Here is a 16,691-nt window from a genome sequence, read left to right as displayed (position 1 = left end):
GCCGGGAGAAGGTTATACACTCATCATCATCAGAAACTCCCAAGTCGAAGCTCACGAGTGCACAGATTACTCTATGAAGTCCGTGGTTTGTTCCACCATAAGAAAGGCTACAGATATTTCATGTCCCTTCACTCGTCTTCTACCTCCGACATGCACATGACCTGCTCCTCATGGGCACCTTTCAAGCCATTGCGATGGATGTCAAGAGCTTTAACAGCCTGTTACAACCATTGTTTGTATCGGAACAACACCAATCAATCATCCTCTCAACTGCATTCACTGTATGAGACTAGTAATCTTTATGATTAAGAGACCATGATGCGTGAGTGCCTGCAATAATTGCTGTTGAACACATCACACAGAAACCATTTGTTCTTGCAAGCTGTTTCTGCGCTTCCACTGCTGATATGTATCATAGTGGGTTCCAACTTTCCATCATAATTGATCATAATTCATACTGTTGAGATGCTGCTCCTGCAGCTGGTGATGATGTTGCTGATAAACGGTGAGAAACTCAATAATAATTACTACAATTATACCCTTCACATGATATTTTTACAGTGAATTGCTTCCAAATTATTCTCACTCGACTGTAGACTTAAGTCAACATACAAAATATATCATGAGACTTGAGCAACTCAGATCGCCGCACAGGAATAAGCACTGTTCTTCTACTTGAAGGGGTGATGACGTTGAAGCCTCGATCATCTACAGTTACACTCACTTTCCTCGTAGTGAACTGTGCTCTCCAACATCTAAGCGACAAATCCCATCACCTTTGACTTTTCTTGGGGATCTTTCCATATGAAACAAAGTACAAATGGGATATTATGCAGCGATTCATCATTGACAGCAATATACTATAACAACGAGCTACCAACCTGAGCAGTCCATTAAGTGAAAGGAAAGGTTCTATCATGAGCAATACACATCTCAAAGCACCATGAATACAGACACCTACTGTGCACAGTCCATTCATGGCTGGGCCACAGAGAGACACTTGGAGCTACGGACACAAGTGGGTATGCAATCACGTAAGCTGCATGTGATCGCACGGCAACGTGCATGATGGGTGAGAAGGTCAAGAGAGGAGAGGAGAGGAAGGTCCACGGACTGTACATCAACCCTGTCTTCGCCATGTATTGATTGTCCCGAGCATGCACATGGCGTGCTCCTCATCAGCATCTTTCATGCGATCGCCATTGACGGGTCCAGTCTTCTTTGTTGGTAGTCTCTCTCACGAGCATGGGAAGTCCTTTTACTCCATCTATCCACTGCATGGCGTGCAGGTCAACTCCTCTAATGGCTATTAATTACAACGCATTGAGTGCTCCCACTGTGCCCACTGGAATTACACCTTCATGAGCTCGTCCTCGATTGAGTACGATCCATGGACCACTCTCAAAAATTTGGGACCATGACAAGCCCATTCCAAGCAAAAAAATCGGATCGTGTGTGTACATTAAAAGAATGACTCGTATCCTAAGTAAAAGTGAAGATAATAATGTGTAGAACAAATCAGTCAAGTTGAATCTTGGTGAGAGTGATTCGTTCTTATTCTTGTTCGATTCGCATCATTCTTTCGTAGAAATTTGCATCAAATCATACATGGCATCATGTGAAACGAATACAGAAGAAAGAGTCGAGCGAGAGAGAGAGAGAGAGAGAGAGAGAGAGAGAGAGAGATGGGTTCATTGTTATTCAATGGCAAAGCGAAAGGCTTCGTCTGCACGAGGAGTTCAGCTCACCAGACTGGCTTCTTCGCGAGGAAGGCGGTGGCGGTGCAGAAGCGGCAGTGAGTCGGCAACGGGCCGCCACCGTCCTACGTGGCAACAACAGGAAGAAGTGCGGGGGAGATTGTCGAAGTCCTCGAGATCATAATCTGTGAAGCTCGAAGAGGAGGAGATGAGGCGGAGGAGGTCCTGGAAGAGGGACTCATCGCAGGGGAGGGAGAGGGGGCCGGGGTGGGAGGAGAATCCGTACTCCTCCTCGGCCTGGCGGAGCAGCTCCCGAAAAGCGGGGTGGTTGAGATGCGCCGCCCGCACCACGAACCGCCGGGAGCTGCTCCCGACGCACACCGCCACGTGCCCCGCAGGCACGTCCGACGGCGCCGCTCCGCCGCTCCTCCTCCTCGACAACGACGACAGCGCCGTCGCCCTCATCCTCCACCGCCGCAGCATCTGCCGCAGCCGTACTATGTGCCGGATCTTGCTGCATCCCTCCATTCCTCCTCCACTGCTCTCCGTTGGTGAGGAAAGGGCGGGTTGGCTTTATAGGCAAAAAACTACAAGAATGCCCTTAGTGACAGTTAAGTCAAACAAACGACGACTTCATCACAACCGTCAATCCCTTTTAATCATCCCGCTTGATGTGATGCAAATTCACCGCTCCTAACAAATACCCGAACAGTGTTGCGAACTTCTCATATGTGTATACATATAAATGAATCCTACAATACCAAACATTCACAGATGTGGGCGAGATATACTAAAGTTGGCATTTATGCCTAACCACTATACATGTAGGATAATATAAAGGACGTATCGATCATTGTACATGGAAAGGTTTATCCCCTATCAGACCAATCCTTCTTTGTACGTGCTCTTTGAAATGTACAAAGGTAGAGGCCGTGTTGATGGCTTCGGAATTTACGTGCTGTGAAAGTGTGGCATTTATATCGACCTAAAAGAATGTCATGTGTAATGGCTCCATTGGCTCTGAGCTCCATTGTTTGAAGGAAAAGGTGGCCGGCGAGGTGCCATAAACAAACCTTCGCCTTCTTCCCCACCCATGTGCCACCGAGACGCTCTCTCTCTCTCTCTCTCTCTCTCTCTCTCTCTCTCTCTCTCCATTGCTTGCTCATGCTTCCTCTTTTCTTTATTTGGGGGCCAGTGGTGATGCATTCAGGCCGCGGAGACAGATTGTTGCCGTCTCCTCTCAACCATCCCCTGCAAAGTTACGTACTTTGTGGCGGCACATGAGCGGAACTCGTCCTCTTGCAGCAAGCTTTGGCGACAGGAGCAGTGGGTTTTGGGTCATCCACTCTCTTCTAGGTTTATTAAACACCCCAATCATCCACCGGCCATGGCATTCTTATCTGAGCTGCTCTTAAAGAAACTCCTCGGTCCATGCCTTCATCTCAATGATTAGGTGTTTGATTAGGCAATCATAGGATGATCATTAGCCCTGAAACGATAGATTTTGTTCAAGCTTCGTTGCGTGATTGAACTCCAGATTGCTTGACTCGTTCATGTTAGTACGAGACACTCTTCACAGAGAACTATGCCGGTTGACATCCAGCTGATCTCCATCTCCTCCTTGTAGTTTGGTGCTGCAGATTCCATTCGTTTGTTCTCTTCGAAGACGACGCTTAAACCCTCAGTGACACAACAGCAGACAAGCAAGAGCTAAAAAGAAAAGCAAGCTTGCTTAGAGCCATCACTGGTTCGCATCTCTCGCTCATATAGCTGAAAGGTCTTTATTAAGGCATGACCGCAGCTTTGCTCCACCAAAGATTAAAGCATTAAGTCTTCTCTTTTTTCTATCACAAGCAACATGGAGTGTAGGCTGTCACTGCCCCCACAATATACGTCCCATCGTTAAACCCTCAACGTAATAATAATGTTATTATTTATATCATTATTAATGTTCGTCATCATCCATATCCTCATATTGGCGACGGCCCAACTCGTGCGTCGCCGTGCGCTGACCGGCGGATCGAGGACTATTGCCAGTCGTCATCATCGCGACGTAACGGCGTTGTGCCCCACGGTTGGTGATCGACTACTTGACAACGACCCGAGCGGACCGTTACCGCCCCCAACGATTCCCGCTGCCGTTAGCGTTCCGGTACTTTCAGTGGTGATCCCGCGGTGTCGTTACCGCCCCCAACTTACGGCACGCATCACATCAGTCGGGCATGGCATGGCGGCCGCGGCAAGTGCGGTCACCGGATGCTTGACATGAAATAAGAGCTTCTAAACGTGACGCCTCACTGGTTTTACCCACGTCTCATGTTAGCGGGTCCCACGGGGACGCGTCGGAATCGGACGCCAAGAGGTGGGATTTAAACGAATTTAATGAGGAGGTTTTAAATTCCGACATTTGACGCCGCTCTGCTGTAATTGATCGCTGGTGGAGTGAGAGAGCACGAAAGGGAGTACTCTGCCGTCCCTCGCTGTTCCGCTTTCTCGATAGAGACGACGATACCTAATCCAAACGCGAATCCGAGTCCAGAAGGATTGGCAAAGAGAAGGAGAAGGAGGAGGCTGGAGATGGGGAAGTCCTCGAGCTCATGCTTCAAGATCATGGGCTGCGGTGGGAGGGATGCCGTTGACGACGACGATCTCGAGCCGGAAGAGGTAATATCTGGTTGGCTACTTCGGATTATCTGTTGGTTTTGGTTATGACTGCGGTCCTCCCTGCTTGCTTGACTTCTGTATCATAGCCATCGCGACGCGGTTCGAGCTGGAATTGGTGCGATTGCTGTGGATCCTTGATGAAAATGGTGGTGGAATGTGTGATCCAACTTGGCCTTGCTTGAGATCGATGACTTGGATCTCTCGAGTGCCATTTCATAAGGGATATTGACCAAATCAACAGATTCTTTAATTAATTCCACTGTTAGACTGCGTTAGATGTATGTTCTGTTTAGTTTGCACGGTTACTTGTTAGGCTGAGGATCCGGGTGGGGGTCGATGAGGCTGATGGTTTGTATCTTGATGATCGCACAGCACTAGGTGGATGTTCTCTGTCGTATGGATCTGATAACAGAGATGGAAATCATTTCAAGTTGATCTTAGATGGAAGCTCCTGACTACGGTCTTAAAGTCCATTTATGGTGCGCCTTAACTATGTTAATTCATTCCAACTGTTGGAATGGAGAGCATGTTCGAATACGGTTGACATAGATCTGTCACGGCAGATCCTAATTACACACTTTCAACCTGGTGAATGGAAGAGGCAATATCAATGGCCTTACACAGAAACATGTTGCATTAACGGAAAATCTAGAGAGGATGTAGCCCATATTTCTTTTCGCATTTATGAGCTATTGGTGCAATATGCTATATTAGACTGATTATACTCCTGAATTTTGAAGGCTGTAGATGTCTGATTGCAGTTAGAGATTAGACGTATTCTTTGATCAAGTTCCTTCTCTTAAAGTCTACCAATTGGTCAATGTATATTTGCAATTGCTTGAAGGCTGTAGATGACTGATTACTAGCCAATGTATATTTGCAATTGCTCGAGGATGACATCACAGTGGGTTTCTAGGTTCCCTCATGGAAAGATGGTAGAAATATATCTTCATTAAATTTTGGGAGATGATGTTTTTCTTTTGTTTTACAAACTAAGATTAGTATATGCTAAGCTGGTATCCATCAGGAAAATAAAGATTTCAAAGCTATAAGGTCATAAATAAGCATGAAACTACATACTAAAAAATAAATTATGTTAATCATGATCTAAAATCTCTGCCTCTGGAAAGCTTAAGGCAAAAAAGGGACTATTGTTATTTTGAGGAAAATTTGCATGTTCATTTTGCCAATACAAAATATAGTGTGTAAATATGTGATACCTCAGTACAGTTTCTTACTAGGCGTGGGCTATATGTAAGTGTAGTATATGAATTCACTATCCACCTTTTTTGGTGTCTTATCCAACAAAGTTTTGGACCTTAATAATAAAAAAATGATGTTTATGCACAGGTCTATGTCTTGGACTATCTCCATTAAGTATACAGTATCACTGATTTTATCTTTTCTTTTCATATGTGCAGATGGTGTTCAATAAAAAAAGTTGTTTCTTTGTTGTTAATTAAATTTAACATGTAATATGCCAGCTTTTCTTTTTTTGGCATTCCTCTGTAATTATTGCACGATATATTCAATAGAGTGGGTCGTCAATTTGGAGTTCTGTTGGTAGGTTTGACCAAAACTGGTTACGGCTTCAATTATTTGTGTAGTGCCATTTTGTGTCTTATAATTGGAGTTTGACAATCTGGTCGTTGTAAGAAAATCTTTTATGCTGTTTAATTAATTAAATGTGCCGTCTCACTTCTTAGCCAGACCTAACTGTCAGGATACATGCATGTGAATTAGTCAGTTTGTGAATGTTTGCCAAGAAGTTAAACAGTAACCCATGTTGGAACTTTGCTCAGTACTGTAGATGACTGCATCCTAGTGCCTGGCCAGTTCATGTGTATTTTCTTCTGTCTTAGTTTTGGTGTCGCTTAATACCATCTAGATGTTGCATCACACTCTGAAGTAACTTTTCTGTCACTTATTTTTCTCATATTGGTTCTTTTCTCTGTCAAACCTTATAAAAGGAAAGCGGACCACATAGGGTAAATATGGAGTGCACCATGAGTTTTGTTTTATAGCTATGTTATATAAAAGACAGAACTCCTTTCAATTTTTAGTTAAAAGGAAGCCTTGAATACTATTTCTGTTAAATAAAACTTAAGTGAAAGTGTATAATATGTGCTTTTATAATTATGAGATATTTGATTAAACCAGTGTTAGTCAATCAGAAATAAAGATCATTAATGTGAAGCAACCTGTTTCTGGGATCATGGAACAGTAAACTAGGAGTTAGAGGTAGTGTAATCAATATATATAATGATTTAAGCAGATAGGTGGTACTTCTTTTCTCTGAGTTGTTGTCACATCTCTGTGATACATCTTCATACCTGAGTTCTTTAACACTAAAACTGTCTTCCTTTCAAGCACTGCATGGATGGAAAACCAAAAAGCAACACAATACATGCACATGTAGTTAGTTATTAGTTTGATAAGCTAAGTTCTCCATAGCTAATGAGACAACTTGTCAAAGCATTTTGGCACATATGCCAGTTGTTTTTTTATTTTTTTGGGGTAACTTCATCAACCACTTATGACCCTAATGGAATATTTCACTAACTTCGCTTCACCTACCGCACAACCTTTTTTCTCTTTGGTGTCACATCAGGGTTCTGTTATCTGATCTGAAAGCAAGCACACATAAATGTTGAAGTTGACACATTAGTTTGTGAGGTCCTATTTTCTTATAGGTATCATTGCCGTGTAGGTAATGAATTTTCTAATAACTTTTTTCAGGCCAAAACTTCATCAGATACACACAGGTGGAGTTTCCGTAAAAAATCATCCAGGCAAAGAGTGCTAAGCAACACTGTGATCTCCGAACCCGTATCAGTTTGCTCTAGCAAGCAAGGCCAAGAGGTCTCAAATACTAATTACCACTCACTGAAGTATTCATCCCCAGTAAAAGCCCAAGTGCAAGAAAGACCAATTGAAACCTCTTCATCACCATCAGACGTAGTAAATACAGAAGATCGTTCATCTTCTGACAAAAACACAGATCCAGTTGCTCCAGCCTTCAATGACACTGATGCTATTGAAGTTCAATCTGTTATAAGGGGATATTTGGTATATTCTTTACCTGGTTCTGAATCTTTATTACATCATCTTGTTTGTATCTACTTTCTACCTTTAGATATTTTTAGGCCAGGAAAAAGTTCCAAAAACTTAGGAGCATTGTCAAGTTGCAAGCTGCTGTACGTGGACATCTGGTAAGAAAACAGGCTATTGGAACTTTGCGGTGTATTCAAGCTATCATTAGAATGCAAGCGCTTGTAAGGGCTCGTCATGCTTGTCAATTAGTTGAAAAGTTTTCTCCAGAGAATACGAAGTTCCAGGTAGATAAATCAGTTATCCTTACACTTTTACTGTTGTTCCATCTAATGGTATCTTATTGCATGAATACCAAAATGCCAGACATATTACTAACTTGACAATCAGTGTGTAAGAAACAACATTTCAAGTGCTTCTAGAATCTTGGCATGATTTTGTTTTGGTCTTGGAGAGTGTTTGAAGCTATGATAATTCTTATGGATGGGCCTTAGCTTGACAGTTTAGTTTCCTGTTTATGTATTTATTTTAAACTATGTGGTCATTAGACATTCCTGGAAAGCTATATTTATGTCTGACTGTGATTTGTGATCTTGATATTATTTTATTCCAATTGTTTAACTAATGCATTTTATGCACATTACTTTGCCTATTTCTCATGACCATTGTGGTGTTTACTCCATCTGTTAATAGATATCATATCCCTTTTCTCAAAATGTCACTTGTATGTGTCTTAAGGCCCCAAGTGAACTAGAATGTTTTTAATTATGTCGAGTTTTATGACGGCAATGCTTACATTAGGTGATCTGGATTCCATCAGCAAGTAAATGCATGACAGAATTATGTTTGTGCATAAGAATGGGTTTCTTCATCAAGAGTCTGTATTCTATGGTGAATTGTGTTTAACGCCTACTGAGTAATGTCGTTGATGTTTGTTATTAATATCTATATAACATGATATGTGTTGCTTTTATTTTAGTTAGATTTTAGATTTATATTCCTTCTTTCACATTCCTTCTCAGGGCAAGGGAGATTCTTTTGAGAAATCATACAAAACATCAATCAAGAATTTGCTTTCAAATGGGCTTGCTCGGCAGGTATGGCTAATCATCTTTAATCTTGGATATACTTGATTTATCTCTTAATCTCATTTGGTATAACGTGTTTCTTCCAAGCTTTTGGAGACTACACCAAAGACAAAAGCCATCTACATAAAATGCGATCTATCAAAGTCTGATTCAGCATGGAAGTGGTTGGAGAGATGGATGGCTGTAACTTCATCTGGAGTAGGCCAGCAACAGGAGCAAAATCTCAACCATATTAGTCGGCCATTAGAAGAGAATGCTAAAATGGCAGATAGTGAACCAGCTAAAGAGATCCCACTTGCAGATTCATCAGTATTATCTGATTCAAAGTTTGCTCCAACAGAATTAGTCATGGTGAGTAACGGTAAAAGTAGTTCAATGACAGAAAACACTGAAAACTTTGAGTTTCAAACTTCGGAAATTGCCCCAGAGAATTCCTCCAAATCTTTACTTAAGGATGATGTAGAACATTTAGAGCTCAAAATTGAGCTTTTGAACACCACTGTTGAAGATTATACAGAAACTTGGATGGTCAATGAGGAAAGTTTGAATTCTATAACAGATAATAAACAATTGCAACCAAATCCAACTTCAGAAATATTAGTTGAGACTATACCTAATAAGCTTGAATGTGCAAAAGACAGCTGGAGCCCTAGTCCCGAAAGTACATCCTGTGAAGCACTGGAGAATGAAGGAAAGAAATCTGTTATTGGATCGAGGAAACCATGCAATCCAGCATTTGTTGTAGCTCAGCCGAAGTTTGAAGAGCTGAGTTCAAGATCAATTGTCGATCAGTCTGTTACTCCTGTTTCTCAAAATGTTGCATCAAAATCAAAAACAGAGAGCCAAAATATTCAAGTGGATTCGTTTTCAAACAGCAAAGAAGAAATTTCGGCAGAGAGCTCAATGTTGCATGAATCAATTGTTCAAGCTGCAGTTTCAGAATGTGGCACTGAAATATCTCTCTCCTCCACTCTTGACTCACTGGACAGATCTGAAATGGAAGGTGGGGAAATTGTTCTTGAAATTGGGGCCCTGGAGAAACAGATTCATTCCACCAATGCTGATGCTGAGAATGCTTTTAGTATTTCCCATTTGGGTGGTGATGAGGATGGCTCGAGGTTTAGTTCGCCTGTGGCCGACTTGAATGCTTCTGTTGACTCGGTGCAGGTCGATCAACAGCCAGCTGAGCCAACTATTTCAGATGGGCAGACTTATCTGGAAGGTATGATAGGGCAAGCTAGTTCGCCTCAAGGAACTCCAAGAAGTCATGCAACAGCTACTGATCTTCATGGAACCCCATCTAGCGATGTATCTGTAAATGCCAAAAAGAGTAAGAAGGATAATAGCAGGCATACCCATAGGCAAAGGTCTCATTTGGTAGGTAAAAGATCACCATCTAATCCAAATATTGATTCGGATGGAAAAAGTAGCACAGAAAATTTAACCAAGGGTTTGAGGATTTCAATGAGGCATAACTCATTTGGGATGGCTAAAACCGATCATGTTGATCAGGAACCCAGGCTCAGTAGCAGTAGTTCTCTTCCAGGTTATATGCAAGCCACTGCATCTGCAAAAGCAAAAGCCCATGTTATTACATCTCAGAAGTCCAGCCCTGATTTGAATGATATCCAACCTAAGAAAAGGCATTCCTTACCTATTGAAAACGGAAAGCAGAGCTCAACCCCACGCATCCAAAGATCAGCATCCCAAGCCCCGCAGAGCACGAAAGGCAATGTAGCTCATTCTCCTCATAATTCTACTGGTAAATTACTAATCTTTTGAACACTTGGGAGCTTCATACTCTATTGCATTATTGTCTGACTGCTAATCCATGCGGCTTTTTTAGGTGTTCAGTAAGTGAACCTCAGTAGAAATGCTTATTCTCCAGTTATAAGAAAAGAAAGTGATGTCTCTCTCTAGGTGTGAGTGCTTCTGCATGTGATTGTTGTGCAAGGAAACATCTATATACTATGAAATAAATCGATAAACACCCTATTCATGTAACATTTCTCCGGTTAAATCTTCTTGATATTTTTTATTTTCCAACAAACAGGAATCTGTTTCTTTTGTTCACCTGAACTACTAGACATCATTCACTGACATGTCCCAGTTGTTTCATCATTTCCAGAGAGAAGATGGCAAAGATGATCAAGCTTCAAGACCAACACATGATCTGAACCCGCACTTGAAGGATGCCAATGTCATGTTTATGCGAGGGTTCCTTTATTCAGCCAGTTGTGGAGTTGGCATATTCTAGGGTATTGGGCTGAAATGTACATTATTAACTGCTGGTCAGGTTATTAGTGTTCTTAAGGTTTCCGTGTGCCATTTCTGGACGTCTCCAACCAGGTTAGATGCTGGTGAGCGTTTCTTTTCTTTCTCTTCTTCTGTTTGCACATGCGATGCTTTGTGTATTTATTTGTATGTGATTTGCTGGTTTCAGAATTTCTGTTAACAAGACTGGCTATCTCTCATCTCTTACTTGGAATGCCATAAACATAGGTTTGGATTACCACGTCTTTCATTTTCAATTTGGTTACCTGAGGTTGAATAAAGATGTAGAGCATATATTACATTCGAGATATCTAAGGGTTATAACAATATGCACTCTCAAAATTATGTCTGTCTTCATGCAAGTTAGATACTCCAGGAAATGGGTTTCAACTGCTGCTAGTTGCTAAGTATAATACCTTAGGCAGTAAAAGTCATACTTGTACTATACATATAGAACTTTTATCATCTCAAGCTCAAAAGTTAGTGTAAATATCCTATCCAAGCCAATCAGATGCTAACATATAGCTTTTTTACTTCTTTTATCATGAAAAGACAGTGAAAATAAAATAAAGATAAAAGAACCTTAGATAAAGAATTAGAGAGTGATTCTTTTTTATGACTTGAGCATGATCTGAGAGCCAGGGTGATCAGTTCCTGATTGATCTGTGGTGAGAACGATCAGAGAGAGAGGCTGGGCTGGGGCCCAGTTGTGGGCAGCCTTAGAAGAGGTGGGAGAGGGAGAGGATGACAAAGGGAAAGTGTGGGTCCCGTTGCTTTGTCGAATAAGCGTAGGGTAAATTGGTTAGAATTGTCTTTAAATCAGTAATGGGACTCGAACCAGAAGGGGAGGTCCGATGTTTTCCGGCTAAGCTGATGACTGCCATCACCCGAATGGAAAAGTGGTCTTCATAACAAGTAAGTCCTCCGTTCGTACTCCTAACGAGACGGGAGGACTGTGGGCTGCTGTAATAGGCGGCTTGTGATACCCATATATTCCTCTGGTAATATACAAATAGTACGGGAAGAGAAAGTGACGAGGGGTACGGATTTGTGATGCCCATATCCTCTAGTAATAGAGGGAAGGACCAATGCTTTCGGTACCCTGACCTTTCTAAAACTCCGAGAGAAAGAAAGTAATGGGAACGGCAAGCGGAAGAGGAAAGAGAGACTAGTGGGCGTGGGCGGTGGCGGTGAGATTAGTAGGGCAAAGGGCGAATGTGCAGACGAGGCTAGGGGGCCAAGCCAGTGTGACAAAGATAGAAGCATATATATATTTATGGCATCTTTGCCATAATCCTGATACCCCTAATGTCCAAAAACCCGTACATACCGAGCCTCAATTATGTGACACCGAGAGACAGAGAGGCTACGATGCTTCTGCCGTACCAGTTACCGACGACGATGGCAGCAGCGGCATCTGTTATACGCGCGGCCAGGCCAACATCCCGTACCCACTTCGTATCGGCCCTCCGCGTGATAGATTGCACCAAGAGACCCGCTACGGCCCTTCCCAGGCAACGTGGAGATCATGGAAAACATCTATCTGGCTGCCGCGAGGCCGAGTGCGCATGCTCTCAAATCATAACATCGTCGCAGCTCTATGATGTTAAGGGCAAGCGCATCCAACTCCACCACTGGCAACTGGTTTTGGCCACACTCTAAGCCTTCTCCGATACCCACCCAAAGTTCGCCATCATCGGCTCTCGTTCAATGGCAACTGTCTATCTTCCAGCTTTAGAGTTGGTGAGATCTTGGCAACCAAACTACACCAAACATATCGCAACCTCTTATCCAACAGCTATCTGAAATCTTACTTCTGGACATTTTGTGTGAGATCTTGCATCTCACTCTTACCAGAGCAGACATCCAAAAGATCTCTTATGAGAAAAATTTACAAATCTGAGATCCAAAAACTAAAGTTTTGAGTTATGGGATAGACAAAACTGGCTTAATTCTTCGTAAAGGAGACATTACAATAACCATAACAACTTAATCCAATAGGATAACTGATCTATCAACTCAGTTGGACTTAAACCATTGATCCAAAATGCCTAGACCCAAGTTGATAATAATATGCTTATTAAGTTTTTACCCATCTTGATATGAGATTAAGCTCGAGAGTATTACAAATTTTCTTACTTGCTTAATGACTTGACTTTAGCTATTATGTTGCCTCTTCGTTGTTGTGGCTACCGTTGTTTCTCCTTCACATCCTATTCGTTTTTCTTCTTCTTTCTCCCTCCTTTCTCCTTTGTTCCTTCGCCATCCCTTCCTCTTCACCCTCTTTTTCTTCCTCATCGAAACATTAGTACACACCAACATACTATGTGCTGGTACACTGGTATCGATCGATACGTATTAGTTTAATAGATTGCCGAAATGGATCCGATAACCGAAAAGGCAATCCTTGCATGTCGCCAATAAAATTTCTTTGTACACTTAAGTGCTCACTAAATCAAAAATTGAAGAAAGAAATAATTGCACATAGTATTTTAGTGAACATGGGGGTTGGCAATTACTGGAAGAGATCAAGGAGAAACAAGGGCTTGCATTTAAGATATTTACAATACAAAAGAACTATAATGGGCAACATATATGTTTGACAAGAACTATATCCTAGGGCGAGGAGGACAGGAAACTGTTCACAAAGGAATATTAGAAGACAATCGTGTCGTCGACATAAAGAAATATAAGGTTATTGATGAGAGCCAAAAGAAAGAATACGGAAAAGAGATGCTTATCTTGTTGCTAATCAACCACAAAAATATAGTTAAGCTCTTGGGTCGCTTCATCTAATCCATGAAAAGAACATCATATCTCCTTTTTCCATGGGTACCCACCCACCTAAAGATTGCATTAGAGTCTGCTGATGCCTTGGCTTACCTACATTCAACAGCTTCAGCTCTAATTATTCATGGAGATGTGAAGTCCTCCAACATATTTTTGGATGAAAATTTCATTACAGAGGTTTCCGATTTCGAGGCTTCAAAGCTAGTGCCAAAGGATAAAGATCAGCTAGGTACCTTGGTGCAAGGAACCAGGGATTACCTAGACCCTGAGTACCCTCAAACTCGCCAATTAACAGTCAGAAGTGATGTTTATAGTTTTGGTGTGGTTCTTCTAGAACTGCTTACTGGTAAGAATGCACTTTATTTCGCAAGATCTAAAGAAGAGAGGACCCTTGCATCAACTTTCACTTTAGCGATGGAGAAGCGGCTATCAGATATCTCGGATAATCAAGTGAAAAGAGGAAGGAGAAGAACTGATTCAGGAAGTCAGAGCACTCGCCGATGAAGGAAGTGGCAGAAGAGCTAGACAAGCTGAGGAAACTCAAGCTGCATCAATGACTACCACCTAAGGAGACTGATAGCTTGCTTGGTGAGCCATCAGATGAAGGTGGAGTCGATACTGCTACTCACTATAAATTAGACACAGTATCAGCACTAAACATCAACTAGGGAAGGCAAATCCAATATGCAAATTCAGCTAATCCTCATGGTCCTTGTAGTAATCTTGAATAAAGAGTGCTGGCAAGTGCAATTGTGAACATTCATATGTGAGAGTAGAATCTCGTCTGTAACTAAAAGAAACCAAGTGGTCCATTTCATCCTCTACAACAGTATGTTGTATATCTCCTACGGGAATATGGATGCAATGTGATCATGGTTGTTAATAAATTACAATTTCCGATCTATTCCTAAAGTATTAAAAAGACCATGTTTCTAAAATGGCATTTTTTGCATTGCATATCTATAAAACCTTTAAATTCTAGCGGCACATAAATGCTTTTAAATGTGACTAAAAATTGATGAACCCCACTACCATAATAATCTCTATTTGAGCTTTTCTCATTACTGGTTCAGAAGCAAAGAAAAGGAAGGAAAAAAAAAAAAAAAAAAGACAGTTCATATGACTTGATACTCCTCCCTCAAAGCAAAGTGACATGGTACCTAATTATAAGATTCTATGTGCGCAAGCGATAAATTAGATTAAGCTTGCGATGCTCTAAGTCTTAACACGGCCAAGTGCATAGGAAATATTGGGTAAAATCTGATAATCCAATCATTTACTAACACATCTCACCACCATATGAAAATTTTTAACTTAGTAGAAAGAGATCAACAACATGTAACTAAAATTTCATATACATTATTGATAAGCATGTCTAATCCCACATCACCCTCACCCCGAAAGGTCAAAACTATCTATGCCCATCCAAAGCAGACAATTCCTCCCTGAGTCATCGTGCTTCGAACGTCAAAGACAAACGATGACTTATCAGATAGTGCTAGAAAGAGGGCCCAAGAAATCTCAGCTCCCCTACTAGGGGTATCGATAAGCACGTTTAGTTTAGTCCCATGTTGATTGAGGAGTAGAGAACCGAGATAAGCACGCCGCCTTTTTTGGTTCTATAAGTTATCAATTATTGAACTATTTTTTTAATCTAATTGATTGTTAAAAAGGTAAGCGACGTAAATGGAATTCGAGCTCATAAGCTTCTGATAAACTATCAAGATCTTTACCAGTCAAACTAGCTAACATCTTCAAAAGGAGAAAAGAGATAGAGATCTACCGAGCAAAAGGATACGCCATTTCTACCTTCTGTTGGGTTCCATAGCAAATCCACCGTGAAATGGCTCATAGACACAGCTACAGTAATGCCTATTTTTGCAGTGGAATGTGGCAAGAAAATGGGGGAAATAATTAATCGAGAGAGGAAAATTTAGAAACGACAACTATCCAACCAATTTGCCGACCACAATCAAAAAGAAAACAATAGGCAAATGGGTTGTAATAACAGCAGCACAGCAACGAGAATAAACACGCACAAGAACGCCACCATTTCAACAGCACGAAAACGTGAAGGACCAAGGAATCAAACACATGATGATGCGTAAAGGAGCCGCGGGATGCGAGGATTCGATTAGTAATACCTGATGCAACTCTTTGGCCCAAGAAACCCTCTTCGTTCGATGCCTTCAAGCCGACCATTACAACACCGATCTGAAGCGATCCATCTACCTGCAAAGCCGACGCAATCTCTTCTCCTGATAGGGCAGCGTCGGGAAAGAAAGGTAGGTTTCGGGCGCGGAGCAGAACAAGTGGAAGCCTCCGAACCTTCTTGTAGGTAAAATTTTTTCGATTTTTTTTTTAATAATTTTCTAAAATGATTTTTAAATTAATTAATATTTATATACACTTAAATAATACTTAAAAATAAAAGTGAATTTTTGAAGAAAAAAAACTGAGAAGTTCCTTTACAACTATCCAACTTAAAAAAAAAAATTCATATAATATTTTTTTATAAATAATTATTTTACCCTTGACTCGATTAGTCTCGTTACTTATGCCATCCAATGCTTACTGATGACCCTTGTGCGAGGAAAAAGAGGATAGGAGAATCATCGTTGTCTTTATAGACTCTCCCACCCTATGGTGGACCAGCCTTTACTCACCCAATGGAGACTAGTGGGGATCGTAGAGGTGACGACATCCCTCGTGTCGAAGAGGACTACCCAAGCTCGGGTCGAGGGTTGCATATGACAATGACTCACCCTCGTGTGAAGGGTGTAGGCACGATGATGAACCATCGCGCTAAGGTTGTAAATGATAATAATAACTCTTGCACCCCCTCCTTCCTGATATTAATGTCACAGGTGAGACATAAAAGAATAGAATTATCGAGGTTAGTGAGTTCAACGAAGGCAACGACGAGTTCAACGGAGATAGAGACAAAATGATCTCTTCAACGGAGCATTTTACAAAAAATTCTTAAAGTTATGAATTTTTTTATTCCTTCTATTTTTTCAATTTTTATATATTAAAATTTTTAAAAAATATTAATTTGATTTGGTTTAATTCATTAAACCATTCTTAACATAATGAATCGGATTGAAAAAATAATTGATCGTAAAGG

The 16,691-nt window shown here is 41.3% G+C and overlaps 2 protein-coding genes and 1 long non-coding RNA gene across 5 annotated transcripts; 1 reads left to right on the top strand and 2 right to left on the bottom strand.

Moving 5' to 3' along the window:
* Positions 1-925: 925 nt before the first annotated feature.
* On the bottom strand, positions 926-2,255 carry LOC135609178 (indole-3-acetic acid-induced protein ARG7-like). The gene has a single exon (XM_065102272.1). The coding sequence runs from the start codon at positions 2,223-2,225 to the stop codon at positions 1,740-1,742; it is 486 nt and encodes a 161-aa protein (XP_064958344.1). The 5' UTR covers positions 2,226-2,255; the 3' UTR covers positions 926-1,739.
* Positions 2,256-4,113: 1,858 nt separating this feature from the next.
* LOC135610709 (protein IQ-DOMAIN 32-like) lies at positions 4,114-11,012 on the top strand. 3 transcript variants are annotated; one of them, XR_010486289.1, is made up of 7 exons: positions 4,119-4,361; positions 7,101-7,430; positions 7,508-7,699; positions 8,435-8,509; positions 8,588-10,262; positions 10,629-10,860; positions 10,944-11,012. XR_010486289.1 is itself a non-coding variant. In XM_065105539.1 (6 exons), exons 1-6 carry the CDS (start codon positions 4,275-4,277, stop codon positions 10,646-10,648), a joined length of 2,379 nt encoding a protein of 792 aa, XP_064961611.1. In that variant the 5' UTR covers positions 4,114-4,274; the 3' UTR covers positions 10,649-10,974. The 3 variants fall into 3 exon arrangements, 2 of the variants coding, with proteins under 2 accessions (XP_064961611.1, XP_064961612.1); XM_065105539.1 differs by having other exon boundaries at positions 4,114-4,361; positions 10,629-10,974; XM_065105540.1 differs by lacking the exons at positions 10,629-10,860; positions 10,944-11,012 and adding an exon at positions 10,347-10,507 and having other exon boundaries at positions 4,118-4,361.
* Positions 9,340-15,854, bottom strand: LOC135610710 (uncharacterized). Its single transcript, XR_010486290.1, has 2 exons — positions 15,709-15,854; positions 9,340-15,436 (listed from the first exon to the last, which is right to left on the bottom strand). It is a non-coding gene; the product is annotated as an uncharacterized LOC135610710 (long non-coding RNA).
* Between the last annotated feature and the right edge of the window lie 837 nt (positions 15,855-16,691).

The sequence above is a fragment of the Musa acuminata genome, chromosome BXJ2-4, assembly GCF_036884655.1.
Source record: "Musa acuminata AAA Group cultivar baxijiao chromosome BXJ2-4, Cavendish_Baxijiao_AAA, whole genome shotgun sequence".
Lineage (NCBI taxonomy): Eukaryota > Viridiplantae > Streptophyta > Magnoliopsida > Zingiberales > Musaceae > Musa > Musa acuminata.
The sequence above is the reverse complement of the archived record's forward strand: the minus strand, read 5'-3'. Positions and strand labels throughout refer to the sequence as shown.